Consider the following 14,497-nt stretch of genomic DNA (forward strand, 5'->3'; position numbering starts at 1 on the left):
TTGGAGAAGCACGCACTGGGTCCACTGTACATAGATTTTGATCCTCAGCTCAAAGAGTCGTTTCAGAGTCCTGATAACCTCATACCGGCAAAGGCACTCTGTCAGAGGTCCCTCAGGTCGGAAGGCAAACTGGAGCGCAGTCTTCTCAAATCCAGCTCACCACTGGAAGCCCCACCTCCTTCCTCTGGGCCCCGCCCCCGCCAGTGGTCCCTTCAGGCTCCACCCCTCGGCGGGCTGGCCCCCAACGACGCCAGAGCCGGAAGTGACGACACCAGCGAAGCCTTTTGGGCGGGGCCTGGACTGGCTGCTCCAAAGGCTGGGATTTCACATCGGAAACAAAACAGCGGCTGCTGGGGAAGGGACCTGGGCTGCGAGAGGTGGCGGCTGCGACGAGAAAGAGTAAGTGCGCGCTGGGGAGGTGGGGAGAGGAACGCGCCCCTCATCGAGTGCCGATAGGGGCGGACGCGGGCAGGGCCCGGCCTTTTGTCGCCGCCCGGGCCGCTGAGCCGGTGTCCTCGAGGATGAAGAGCGGGGCGCGGCCGGGCAGGGACCCAGGAACCCTGTGTGGGGAACGAGAAGGGGCGGCCCGTTTCCGTGATCGGTTGAAGAGAGATTCTCCTTCTAACCCTTGGTCCGGAAGTGCTGGTTTCCCGAAGACCTCTCAGGGCGCAGGTGCCTTGGGCTGGGATTGAACGTTTTGCCTGGAGTGTAGCGGGAGAAAGAGGAAGCGCCTTGCGCTAGACCTGGTTGAGCAACTGGTGAAACTCCGCGCCTCATGCCCTGAGTGTGTTCTCGTCCAGGAGCAGCGAGTGGCATTCAGGGCTAGGGCTAAGTTCCCTCTGTCTCAGTTCGGGGCGGAAAACAGGCTCGGATGCTTTTGCCTTGGTCGAGACTGTCAGGAGGCATGTATGTCCAGTGCTTTTCATGGATTATAGATACTTGGCGTTGTCATACCGCTCAGATTCCTTTTAAATATTTGTTTCTCTTGTAGGAAAGTAACTTTATATTTTTAAAAGCATTGCTCACCCACTTTGGACAAGATGAATAAAGTGTTCAAGGTTTATTATGGGAGATAAGGATAGTATGCGAATGACTGTATTGGCAGAGCACATTGTAAGTCATAATATTCTCTGAAGTTTGAGGCACGTAAAGATTACATTTAGTTAAGGACATCTTGTTATTTGAGTTATCTTTTTCAGTGGAAAGGTTTTCACCCTCGGAGTTGAAGTGAGGAGGGCATTATATCAGAGTGTACTACGCACAGGGGCCCTCTGGATCCTAAGGATCCAGTGACCCAGTCGGCACATTAAATAGCTGTTATGAAGGAGGATTAAACGGGAAAGTATATTGGAGCCTGTTGCATTTGGCTGATTTCTGTCACCTGCAAAAGCCAATTTCAGTTCTCCTTAACTCACCTGGCAGTTCAGCCAATTTAAGCCCCCTCCCACCTCCATTTAATAGCAAGCCCTTAACACTGAAAAAGAAGCCTATTTATTGAGTGCATGGATTCCTTCACCTTTACCCTTCCCCAAAATAGTATTTTTCCATTCCTCTACTTCTGGTGCTTGAGTAGGTATGTACCATTATTTTGGGTACACTTTCCTTTGAATGGATGTGATCTCTTGCTGAATTTCAAGTTAATGGCTGCCCCAGTCCTTGACTGCTGCATGAATTTCCATTTGGGGAGAACTGGAGGATTGGAATTGGTCTCTGAAAATCACTCTAGCAGGAAAGATATAATATTTGTCTGTCACCAAGGTCCGTGAGGTCTGCTTCCTTTCAGATCCAGTTCCCTCTCCCACCACTGTTAAACAGATTGTAGGGAGAGACTTTCAGAGTCCACTCTTTCTTGTGGTAGATGCCAGGCAGATTTGGAAGGTATTTTGGGCTTTGCTTAAAGTAGTTTTGTGATAAGAACTTTGCTTTAGGCATGCTAATCTGATAGCAGGGGCTACAATAGTTAAGAGATTTGAGATGACTTTTCCATAATCCAGATGAGATATAGTGACAGTTTGAACTTTGGTGGTAGCAGAGGCTTGGAAAGGAGGAAAAGTATGAAGAAGACATGGGGAGAATTTGAAGAGGAATTTGGAGAATGAGGCAGATAATCACAGGAATAAGTTAGGAGCAAAGAACTAGTCCAGAGAGGAAGATGAGGAAGTGGCTTGAAAGTATCACTTTTGAAGTGTCAGCAGTTGAAAACATCCTGTGGACAGGCCTAGAGCTGTAAACATGAATCGCTTAAATAGACTTATTGGTCGATGTTGGAGTAGTAGAGGAGATGCCTAAGGAAAGGAGAGGGACAAGGAGATCCAGGCAGATCCTTAGGAACACTTACAATGAGGGAGCGGAAGAGGATGAGGAATCAGCTGAGAAGATTGAGTGATGGAAGGAGAACCTCCGTAGTGCAGTGGCACAAAAACCCAGGGAGGGAAGCTTCAGGAAGGAAAAGGTTGTCAGGGATTTTCAGTATTAAGCCTGTTCCTGTTTTCTGTTCAGGAAAAAGAACTGAATTGAAGCTCTAGAACAGTACTATCCAGTAGAAACATAATGTGAGCTGCAAAGGCTAATTTTAAATTTTCTAATGAGCAAAATTTTTTAAGATAGAAATAGGTAAAATTAATTTGAATAATGTATTTTATATCCCCCAGGACATCTAAAATATGTTTATTTCAGAGTTCCCTTGTGGTACAACAGATTAAGGATCCAGTGTTGTCACTGCAGCAGTTCGATCCCTGGCCTGGGATCTTCCACAGGTCATAGGCATGGCCAAAAAAATTAAAATATTTTTATTGCAACATGTAATTAATAAAAAAAAAAAATAGGGAGTTTCTGTTGTGGCTCAGCAGGTTAAGAACCCGACCAAATGTCCGTTGGAATGTGGGTTTGATCCCTGGCCTAGCTGAGTGTGTTGAGGATCCAGCATTGGGACAAGCTGCAGTGTAGGTCGCAGATGCAGCTTGGATCTGGCGTTGCTGTGACTGTGGCGTGGGCCGGCGGCTACAGCTCCCATTTGACTCCTAGCCTGAGAACGTCCATAAGCTGTAGGTGAGCCCTAAAAAAAAGAAAAAAGATTGTCTGTCTTCCCCTCTAGATTGTAAATTCTGTATGTAAAGAGAAGCATCATCTGATTCAGTAGCATCCTTGGTGTTTGGTTATACAGAAGAAACCCAATAAGTATTGATTAAAGGGTATTAATGTTTGGTTTTCACAGTGCCTTGTATGAGAAGATGCAAGAATTGCTGAGTATAAACAATGATTTGCAGATTAATTAGGTGTGACTAATCATTTTTTTCATTAAAGACTAGTTCTATTCTACCCATTTCCACAACAAATTTGATACAGTGATGTGGGGGTAATTATATCTTCCATGTAGAGTTTTTGAAATTAAATTTTGGGGGAAAGATTCTTTATAATTATATAAGTAATAATCAGGACCATGGTCCCATATCCATAATTCTCAAATCCAAAAGCTCCTGAAAAAACCTAAGGGCTTTTCATGTTAATTTGACAGCAAAACCCAACCTGAACTTATTTGTATAGTTTAAGACTACTTGGAGTTCCCATTGTGGCTCAGCAGTAACCAACCTGACTAGTGACCATGACGATGTGGTTCAATCCCTGGCCTTGCTCACTGTGTTAAATAGCCGGCGTTGCCCTGAACTGTGGTGTAGGTCGCAGACTTGGCCTGGATCCTGCGTTGCTGTGCCTGTGGTGTAGGCTGGCAGCTGCGATTCGACCCCTAGCCTGGGAGCTTCCTGTGGCCCTATTAAAAAAAAAAAAAAAAAAAAAAGACTACTTATATATTTCACTATATATCTCTTAATGCATTTTATTTTGTGGTTCTATCCAGGACCCTGTTGGAGCGTTATAAAATGTGGTATTTGCAGAATTCCCTGGTGGCCTAGCATTAAGGATTGGTTAAGGATTTGGCTTGTCACTGCTGTGACTCATGTTTGAGCCCTGGCGTGGGACCTTGCATGTGACACAGGCATGGCCAACAAATTAAAAAACAAAACGTGGTATTTGTGTCATGTTACCTTTATGAAATCCCCAAAAATATATAAATTCTAAGCATATTTGGTTCTAAGGGTTTTAGATAAAGGATTCTGGAATTGTAAGTCTTTGTTCATTTTATAAATTGCATCTTCTGAGCCCACATAACCATGCTTATTTAAAAACAACTATGATAACTACATCATAGACCTTCCCCACACTCAGTGCTTTAAGAGCATTAGCTCTCCCTCTGCTTAGAGCTGTAGGTCTGTGGATCAGCGAGGGCAGTCCTGCTTTGTCTTGTTCTCTGGCCCAGGCTGGGAGGGGCAGTGGCTACCCAGAGTAAGTTCTTCTTGAGGCAGCAGCAGAAGCCAAGAAGGCAAGACCACCTGCACAAGCACAGTTTAACTGTCCATTTGTACCATGTCTGCTAAGATCCCTTCCACCAAAGCAAGTCTATAAGATTGTGCCCAAAGACATGGTGTGGGTAGTAGACTGCACCCACTGTGAGGCCCAAATAAGTCGTAGGGCCAAGCTCACCATCACTGAAGAGAAGTATATTCTCTCCTTGGGGATGCTAGGGCAGGGAGTGACTATTTGCTGAATAATAATCTGATCTACCACAGATGGTTCACAGAAGTAGAGTGGGAAGGAAGGAGGAAAAAAAATCACCAAATAGGATGTATCACTCTCCTTGCTCTTTTTAGGGCCTACCACTTTCACAAAGCCTCTTTTAGGGCTAGGGAAATTATTTGCTCCTAGTCCCTTCAAATTCTGAGGGTCTTTCTGGGATGTATTCCTGAAATTTTTAATTAATTTCAAATTTTTAGATTAATTTTAATTACAGAATACAGTTTGGAGATAGTTACATTTATTGTTTTCAAAAGATATGAACTTTTGAAAACTTAGAGGAATTCCTGTAATGGCTCAGCAGGCTGGGGACTTGATGTTGTCTCTGTGAGGATGGGCATTCGATATCTGGCCTGGCTCAGTGGGTTAAGGATCCGGTGTTGCCACAAGCTGTGGCATAAGTTGAAGATGTGGCTCAGATCCAGTGTGACCGTGGCTGTGGTGTAGGCCAGCAGCTGTAGCCCTGATTCAGCCCCCAGCCCAGGAACTTCTATATGCCACAGGTGCGGCCCTAAAAAGAAAAAACAAAAAAACAAAAACAAAACTTAGAGGCTCTCCTAGCACATCATTACGATCAGAATTTGGACTGCCTGTCCTGGAAGAAGCTGTCAAAGTAATACCGGGGTTGATTAAATATTTTCGTGGCAAAACAATACATCACAAGTTCATTTGGCACTTGAAAACTTTCTGGCATTAAAAAAGTTCTTTAGGGGAGTTCCCGTCGTGGCACAGTGGTTAACGAATCCGACTAGGAACCATGAGGTTTCGGGTTCGGTCCCTGCCTTTGCTCAATGGGTTAAGGATCCGGCGTTGCCGTGAGCTGTGGTGTAGGTTGCAGACGCGGCTCGGATCCCGCGTTGCTGTGGCTCTGGTGTAGGCTGGTGGCTACGGCTCCGATTCGACCCCTAGCCTGGGAACCTCCATATGCTGAGGGATTGGCCCAAAGAAATAGCAAAAAGACCAAAAAAAAAAAAAAAAAAAAAAAAAAAAAAAAAAAAAAAAAGTTCTTTGGGGAATTCCTGCTCTGGCACAGGGGTTAAGAATCTGACGGCAGTGGCTTGGGTCACTGTGGAGGTGTCGGTTCAATCCCAGGCCCTGCGCAGTGTGGGTTAAGGCTAAGGCGTTGCCTCAGCTGTGTCCTAGGTCACAGCTGTGGCTCTTATTCAGTCCCTGGGCCCGGAACTTCCATATGTCATGGGTGAGGCCATTTAAAAAAAAAAAAAGTGCTTTGGGTGGTTTTCTAAGCCAAAGAGAGACTAGAATCATGAAAATAAGCCACAAGCCCTTTGTGTTGGGAGGATCATGACAAAAAAACCTCATGAAGGTGTTTGTTTCTATGGAGTACAAACTTTATTTATGTTAATCACTGCGAGTGAAGATGGAGAATCGTATCAATAATTAACTAAGCACGCTATAAGAGTTTGAGGTTTACTTGGAGCTCCCGTTGTAGCTCAGTGGTTAACGAATCTGACTAGGAACTATGAAGTTTCGGGTTCCATCCCTGGCCTTGCTCAGTGGGTTAAGGATCCAGTGTTGCCGTGAGCTGTGGTGTCTTTCGCAGACGTGGCTTGGATCCTGCGTTGCTGTGGCTCTGGTGTAGGCTGGCAGCTGTGGCTCTGATTCGACCCCTAGCCTGGGAACCTCCATATGCTGCAGAAGCGGCCCTAGAAAAGGCAAAAAGACCAAAAAAAAAAAAAAGAGTTTGAGGTTTGCTTGTTACTTTGGGATGTAGTGAAAGACAGAAATGTACTTTTTAAAAAAAGATTTTATTGTAGTATAGTTACAGTTTTATGTTAGTTTCAGAAATGTACTTTTCTGTTGGTGTTTCCTTATACAGGATTTTTAATTAGTTTCTTTTGGAGATTCTAAACATTGCTTCTGTCATACTTTTTGAAGTGCTGATGGATAAAACGTTTTCCGGTTAGAGAGACTTTTTGTTCATAACATCTAAACTGGATGATTTGTATTCTCTTGGGGCTCTTTTTAAGTCTTTGTGTATATAATAGAAAGAAATTGTAGTTGCCCATTAGAGAAGGATTTCTTTTTCCTTTTATCTGATTGAGCAAGTGTCTTTTGAGAAAAAGGAAGTGGATAGCAGTGAATTCCAGTGTTGTGTTTTATTAGTCTCAGAAAATCTGGAGCAAGTGGCCAGAGAGAGAAAACACCAAAAGCTACTTACAGCCCTACTCCCACTCCCTCTGCAATCCAGGCCACATGAAGGAGCCTCACTTCCCACCAGCTATCTTTTCTTATTCTCAGGGCAGTGCTAAGAATGTGAGGTCCACTCCTGTCTTTTGCCACGCTGCTGGGGTCGTTGGCCTGCTCCATGCAGGCATCAATTGTTTTCAACTGTTGCTGGACCAGAATCAAATCTGGCTTTGCCTGCCCCTTTCTTTGTACCAACAATGTTTGTTTGTTCACTAGGCCTGACTGAAGACCTAGCTAGCTAGCCCCACTGCCTGCCCCTGCTTCCTACTGAGCTCCCTGTAAAGAGCAGCTCTTTCAAGGAGGATTACCCTGCAGTAGTGTGGTCTTCAACGCATCAGTGGAGGCATGAGCTTTCTCCGGGTGAACTGGCAAAGACCCGTGCTGGGTATTAGAAGATCTGTGTTCTGCAGCTGATGTTACTTGCCATATTATTCTGCACTGGCAAATTTTTTTCACCTTTCCTGGGCCTTAGTGTTTCACATGTAAATACAGATATGTCTTTGAAATATAGTAGGTCCTGTCCCTCAATATCTGAGGGTGGAGGCGGAGGGGTAGAGGAGAAAGTGGTTCCAGGACTCCCACCATCCCCCACCCCCAAGGATACCAAAATTCTCAGATGCTTAGGTCCCTTATATGAAATGGCATAGTTTTTGTATACGATCTACACGCTTTCTCCTATATACTTTAAATCGTCTCTACGTTACTTATAATACCTAATACAATGAAATGATATAAATATAGTGTAAATGCTATTGGAATTATTTGCTGGCACAAGCAAATTTAAGTTTTACTTTTTGGAACTTTCTGGATTTTTTTTTCAAATATTTTTGATTTGTGGTTGCTGGAATCTGTGTCAAGTGTGTTATTGGGATATGTTAAAATGACAACTGTATTATTGATGATTCTTACAAGATTTGTCTAAGTAAGTTCCAGTGTGATAACCAGTTTGTGTGGTTTCTTATAATAGCTGAACGTATCTTACAAGCATAAGGCTAATAATAGAAACTACTCAAATTAAAACAACCAGATTCTCATTATAGCTTACCTTAAAAAAAAAATACTGGGACTGTATGTCAGTGCTTTTGGCACTTCAGTTTTTAATTTCTAGTTAGACTAGTTATTGAAGTTTAAGATCTCATTTACTAGTAATACATTTTTTTTAAAAGATCTCATTTACATCACACAGTAGTTTGATTAGTAATAAAAATCAGCTCAGTGTATCTTTTTTGGGGGGGAGGTTGTTTGTTTTTGTTTTCCTCTGCGGCATGTGGAGGTTCCCAGGCTAGGGGTCGAATTGGAGCTGTAGCTACTCGTCTACACTACAGCCACAGCAACGCCAGATCTGAGCTGCGTCTGTGACCTACACCAGAGCTCACGACAATGCCAGATCCTCAACTCACTGAGCAAGACCAGGGATCGAACCCGCAACCTCACCATTCCTAGTTGGATTCATTTCTGCTGCACCACGACGGGAACTCCCAGCTCAGTGTATCTTAATGCTCACTGTTGTAAGCTCTTAAAGGGCAGAGATGAAGTTTTGCATAGAGGCAACATAGTGTAATCCATAAACCTTTGCTTTGCTTCTTTGCTTTCTGGATGTGACCTGGAGCAAGTTAGTGAGCTTCTGTGTGCCACATGGTTTTCATCTGTAAAATGGGTAAAATGAATGTAATTAATTAAATCCTCTCTTTGAGTTTTGATGTAAGTAGACAGCCAGTAGACTCCTATTTAGTGAGTGGGTAACACTTTTCTTCTGCTTCTGTCTTACCTGTAAATGAACTACATTTTACTTACTTTGTATTCATTTTGCATGCATTGCCTTTTCCTTTTTTTTCTTTTTTGGCTGTGCTGCACCATATGAAATTCCTGGGCCAGGCCACAGTTGTGACCTGCGTCAAAGCTGCAACAACACAAGATCCTTTAACCCACTGTGCCAGAACTGGGATTGAACCTGCATCCTGGCGCTGCAGAAACGCCACGGATCCCATTGTGCCGTGGCGGAAACTCCTGTGTTGCCTTTTCTTCCCTTATGTTTGTTTCATTTGGCCAACACTGTCTTGTTTACTTGTTTTCTTTCTGAGGGATGGTAAGAGAGTGTCAGTGACAAATTTCTAAGGGTTTTTCTGTAATAGTGAGACTTTTTCTGTTTGCCATCCTGTGGCATTTCTGGGTTAACTGAGGTAGTAGGTGCTGTACTAAAAGTTGTGTAGAAAAGAAGGGAATAATATGTACTCTGCTGCTGATCATTAATGCTACAGCAATGTTAAATTTTCAATTAGATAGTCAACTTTTAAAAATCTAGAAGCAGGAGTTCCCGTCGTGGCGCAGTGGTTAACGAATCCGACAAGGAACCATGAGGTTGCGGGTTTGGTCCCTGCCTTTGCTCAGTGGGTTAACGATCTGGCGTTGCCGTGAGCTGTGGTGTAGGTTGCAGACGCGGCTTGGATCCTGTGTTGCTGTGGCTCTGGCGTAGGCCGGTGGCTACAGCTCCGATTGAACCCCTAGCCTGGGAACCTCCATATGCCGCAGGAGCGGCCCAAGAAATAGCAACAACAACAACAAAAGACAAAAAGACAAAAGGCAAAACAAAACAAACAAAAAAAAATCTAGAAGCAGAAGTATTTACTTTCAGTACTTTGAAAATATAACTGTTCTGTTGGAATCCACTTCCCTTTTGGGTAGGCTAGCATACATATTGCCAAACCCTAAATATAGGTTTGCTGCTACAAAAGTCTATTTGACATTTTTTTTTTTTCTTTTTAGGGCCGCACCTGTGGCATATGGAGGTTCCCAGGCTAGGGTTCGAATCGGAGCTACAGCTGCCGGCCTACACCACAGCCACAGCAACACAGGATCTGAGCCTCATCCGCAACCTAAACCACAGCTCATGGCAACCCTGGATCCTTAAAGTACATAGGAATGTACACAGCTCAGTGAATTTTCACAGACTGAAATCTTTGTAACTAGCACCCAGATCAAGAAACAAAACATTATCAAGCCCCCAAAAGCATCTTATGTACCCCTTTTTAATAAATAAAAATTACATAGAAGTAACTGTCATCTCTATTTGTATTTTTAGTTCATTTAATTAAATTAATTAATTTATTTTTGTCTTTTGTCTTTTTAGGGCCCCACCTGCGGCATATGGAAGTTCCCAGGCTAGGGGCCCAATCAGAGCTATGGCTGCTAGCCTATACCCCAGCCACAGCAACACCAGATCTGAGCCACCTCTTCGGCCTACACCACAGTTCACGGCAATGTCAGACTCTTAACCTACTGAGCAAGGCCAGGGATCAAACCCGAAACCTCATGGTTCCCAGTTAGATTCGTTTCTGCTGCGCCACGATGGGAACTCCTCATTTTATTTTAAAATAAATTTACATTATTATATTTAAAATGGAATAATTATCACTTATTTAGTTAATATTAATTTGCAATCCTCTGATTTCGTGCCAGCTAACTATGGGCTGAAGTTGGAGGGGAGGAGAAAGTTAGGCATGATGTTTAAAAGCTTGGAGAATAGAAAGGAAACCATACTTTGATTAAGAGTTGGTCACGGGAGGAGTTCGCGTTGTAGTACAGTGGAAACGAATCCGACTAGGAACCATGAGGTTGAGGGTTCGATCCCTGACCTTGCTCAGTGAGTTGAGGATCCGGCGTTGCCATGAGCTGTGGTGTAGGTCACAGATGAGACTCGGATCTAGCCGGATCTGGTGTTGCTGTGGCTGTGGTGTAGGCCGGCAGCCATAGCTCAGATTGGACCTGTAGCCTGGGAACTGCCATATGCCGTGGGTGCAGCCCTAAAAGTACAAAAAAAAGAGAGAGACTTTGTCGTGGGAATGTCCCCTTGTGGTGCATTGGAAATGATTCTGACTAGTATCCATGAAGATGCAGGTACGATCCCTGGCCTCGCTCAGTGGGTTAAGGATCCGGCATTGTCCTGAGCTGTGGTGTAGGTTGCAAACTCGACTTGGATCTGGTCTTGCTGTGGCTTTGGTGGCAGTTGTAGCTCTGATATGACCTCTAGCCTGGGAACCTCCATATGCCTCAGGTGTGTCCCTAAAAAGCAAAAAAAAAAAAAAGAAAAAAAAGAAGAGTTTGTCATGATTTGAATGATCCAAAATAGGATATTAAGGGTTAATTTGAAGTTAATACCTTTACTAAAGGAGAGTTACTTTATATGTTTTTAATGAAAAATCTTTAGAATAAGAAAGAATATTTAGAGGGTAGAAGATCCTGAAGTTGAAAATGAAATAAGATGATGAAATGCTTTCACATAGATATGTACATGGTAATGTTTTATGTTTTAGATACTATAAATGAATTAGGATACTGCTTAGGTGTGGAAACAGATTTTTTCCTTCCATATTTCTAAAGACTTTCAATAAAAAAGTCATAGGAATTGGCTGATAGAAATTCAGGTGGACACGCAAATGAGAGTGTGGCCCCCCCATCTGTGAACTCTGGGGGACAGAGTGATGGTGTAAACAAGGCAGTGCCAGAATTCAGAGAAGAGGCTGGGAGTCAGGACTCTGTGATTTTTGTCCTGGTCTGCCCAGTTATGGGCTTTTAAGCAAGTCACTGAACTTGGGTCCCCTTCTGTTTTCGTAAAATAGGTATGTTACTGGTTTATCCTGCCTTCTTGGGGCATTGTGGTAAGGAGAAAATGATATGATAAAAAGAAATTTTGCAAAATTAAAAGCACTAAACAAGTAATTTTATGACAATATAAATTAAGTTGGATTGGTCAGCACTGAAAAAGGAATTTTTTTTTTTTTGCTTTTTAGGGCCATACCTCTGGCATATGGGGCTTCCCAGGCTAGGGGTCACATTGGAGCTGTAGCTGCCAGCCTATGCCACAGCCACAGCAACTCGGAATCCAAGACTCGTCTGCGACCTACACCACAGCTCACGGCAACACCAGATCCTTAACCCACTGAGCAAGGCCAGGGATCAAACCTTCTTCCTCATGGATGCTAGTCAGATTTGTAAACTGCTGAGCCACAACAAGAACTCCTGAAAAAGGAATGTTGTGAGCATTCTTTTTTTTTTTTTTTTTTTTTGTCTTTTGTTGTTATTGCTATTTCTTGGGCCGCTCCCGCGGCATATGGAGATTCCCAGGCTAGGGGTTGAATCGGAGCTGTAGCCACCGGCCTACGCCAGAGCCACAGCAACACGGGATCCGAGCCGCGTCTGCAACCTACACCACAGCTCACGGCAACGCAGATCGTTAACCCACTGAGCAAGGGCAGGGACCGAACCCGCAACCTCATGGTTCCTAGTCGGATTCGTTAACCACTGCGCCACGACGGGGACTCCTTGTGAGCATTCTTGAAGGTCATTTAGCTTCCTTTGCTCTACATCTGAAATCATTAGATATCATTGTGATTGAAAATATTTGGGGCGTTCCCGTTGTGGCTCAGCAGAAACGAATCTGACTAGTGTCCATGAGGACACAGATTTGATTCCTGGCCTCCCTCAGTGGGTTAAGGATCCGGTATTGCCGTGAGTTGTAGTGTATGTTGAAGACATGGCTCAGATCCTGCATTGCTGTGGTTGAGGTGTGGGCTAGCAGCTGCAGCTCTGATTTGACCCCTAACCTGGGAACCTCAGTATGCCTTGGGTGTGGCCCTAAAACGACCAAAAAAAAAAAAAAAAAAAAGGTTTTTTCAAGTAGGTCTACTCATTATCAAGAGGTGTTTTGAGCTGACAGAAGCTTGTCAGTTGAAAGTCTTGGCAATTAAATACATTTCTGTAGCATTGAGAACTATGTTTAGATACTTACCATCGCAACACAACAATGGGAGGAAAAAGTATGTATATATGTATGTGTAACTTGGTCCCCATGCTGTACAGCGGGGAAAAAAAAGAAATACATTTCTGATGTATAAATTAGGCTTAGAAGTATCTAATAGATATGAATGGATTTAATATGATTTGACCAGCTCTGGGTAACCTGCTAAAATCCTATTTCAGACCTAATCCGGGAGCCTGCAAGTAAGAGCAACCTGTGAAGTTCTTAGAAAGCTTGGCCTGGAGGAGAACACATGAAAGAAAGGTTTGCTTTTTCTCAAAGTAATTTAAGAAAATGTTTCAAAATTAAAGTATAATCGTAATGCACTAAAGACTGGGTTTTTTTTCCCCTTTTCAGAACCCCAGGAGGCTCTGATTTCTGTGAAAAAGTATTTCTATACGGTTGTTCCAATGACAGAGTTACCTGCACCCTTGTCCTACTTCCAGAATGCCCAGATGTCCGAGGACAACCACCTGAGCAATACTGTACGTAGCCAGGTACTGTAAACTGCCCTTTCAGACTGTGGATTCAGTGACCACCTCCCTCACCTTCAGGAGAGGCTCAGGGGGCTGAGCAGGCTCTCTCTCTCCTTTACCACATTTACATACTTGCCGAACTGTAAGAAAGGAAAAGTATTGCACCATTTGGTGCAGGGGACACAAGGCTGTGAGTCTTGGGTGTTGATACAGTTCCTCCCTGGCTCAGACCTCTCCTCCCCCATTGACGGCTTTCTGCAGCTTTCCTAGCTATTTATGATTCTGCCTCTGTTGCTCTCACTCTTCTGTGGGCTGAGTACCTTTTGCTTACTCTTAGTTTTTCAGTGCCTAGTCTGGTTCTTGACAGTGCTCAGTAAGTGCTCACTGGCAGAATGACGAATGCAACGCTGAGTGTAGAAGTCCTAAGAGAGGCCAAAGGAGAACATCAGGAAAGGGGTGTAATCCGCGGCATGGGCCACAGAGACTCTTCACTGGCTGCGCACACATACCCAAGCTGTCTGCCACTCTGCTAGCTAATCATTACCGGTTGAAGACAGAGTCCACAGATGGCCCGTGAGATGGCTGGGGAATAGGTAGGATTTTTAGAGGTGGAGCCAGAATGGGGAAGAACACAAGCAACTATAAGCTATGCAGGCTTATGTGGGGGTGGGGAGGGTGGGCTAGGCTTTCCTCTATTAGAACCAGAGAATAGACCCAATGGTGAAAGGAAACAGGTTCAGGATCAGTAAAAAGAATTTTCTCACAGTTACTGTACATCTGAAAGAGCGTGGTGGACTGCCTGTGTGCTAGTGTGTGCCTGTCACTAAAAGCAGTACAGAGGCTGGAAGAGCAATGCACTAGAGTCCTGCGTGGTCTGGAAGTTCCTTTTACACTCTAAAGATTTAGAATTCCAATTCAGGGTCAAAATGTGAGGAGGAAGGCATCACAAAGTAGACTTTGATGGATGCGTAGGATTAGAGTAGAGCAAACTGGGAAAGTCATTACTGATAGAGGAAATAACACCAGTGGAGGGAGAATTTTCCTACAATGTAAATTGACAGGGAGTGTGTGTCTGGAGAGGCAGATCACACTGTATTGCTAGAACATTTTTCAACAAGTGCAGTCAAGCTAAAATGATCAAAGGAAGCCCTGAAAGAGAACCCCTGAGGGTCTAGGGGTGGGGGAAGTGGGGCTGTTGTACCTTGTGCCTTGGTGTGTGGTTAATTAGGGGTAGTACAGGAGTTTCTTGGTGGCTCAGTGGGTTAAGGATCCTGCATTATCACTGCTATGGCTCAGGGTCACTGTTGTGATGTGAGTTCGATCCCTCGTCCTGGAACTTCCACATGCCATAAAAAAATAAATAAGGGAAGGTATAAGAGGCTGGTTTTTCTGG

The 14,497-nt window shown here is 44.0% G+C and overlaps 1 protein-coding gene across 2 annotated transcripts in view; it reads left to right on the forward strand.

Annotated features, from left to right (window-relative positions):
- The first annotated feature begins 286 nt into the window (after window positions 1-286).
- Window positions 287-14,497, forward strand: part of PSEN1 (presenilin 1) — an 87,442-nt gene continuing 73,231 nt past the window's right edge. The window contains exons 1-3 of one of the 2 annotated variants that reach the window (XM_005666340.4): window positions 287-399; window positions 12,811-12,892; window positions 12,986-13,113. In XM_005666340.4, the coding sequence (XP_005666397.1) occupies window positions 13,039-13,113 (75 nt within the window). In that variant the 5' untranslated portion in view covers window positions 287-399; window positions 12,811-12,892; window positions 12,986-13,038. 2 annotated transcript variants of the gene reach the window in all.

The sequence above is a fragment of the Sus scrofa genome, chromosome 7, assembly GCF_054392235.1.
Source record: "Sus scrofa isolate SSC_HxYL_T2T_F1_AM1 chromosome 7, Sscrofa_HxYL_maternal_Yorkshire_Landrace_v2.0, whole genome shotgun sequence".
NCBI classification, from domain to species: domain Eukaryota; kingdom Metazoa; phylum Chordata; class Mammalia; order Artiodactyla; family Suidae; genus Sus; species Sus scrofa.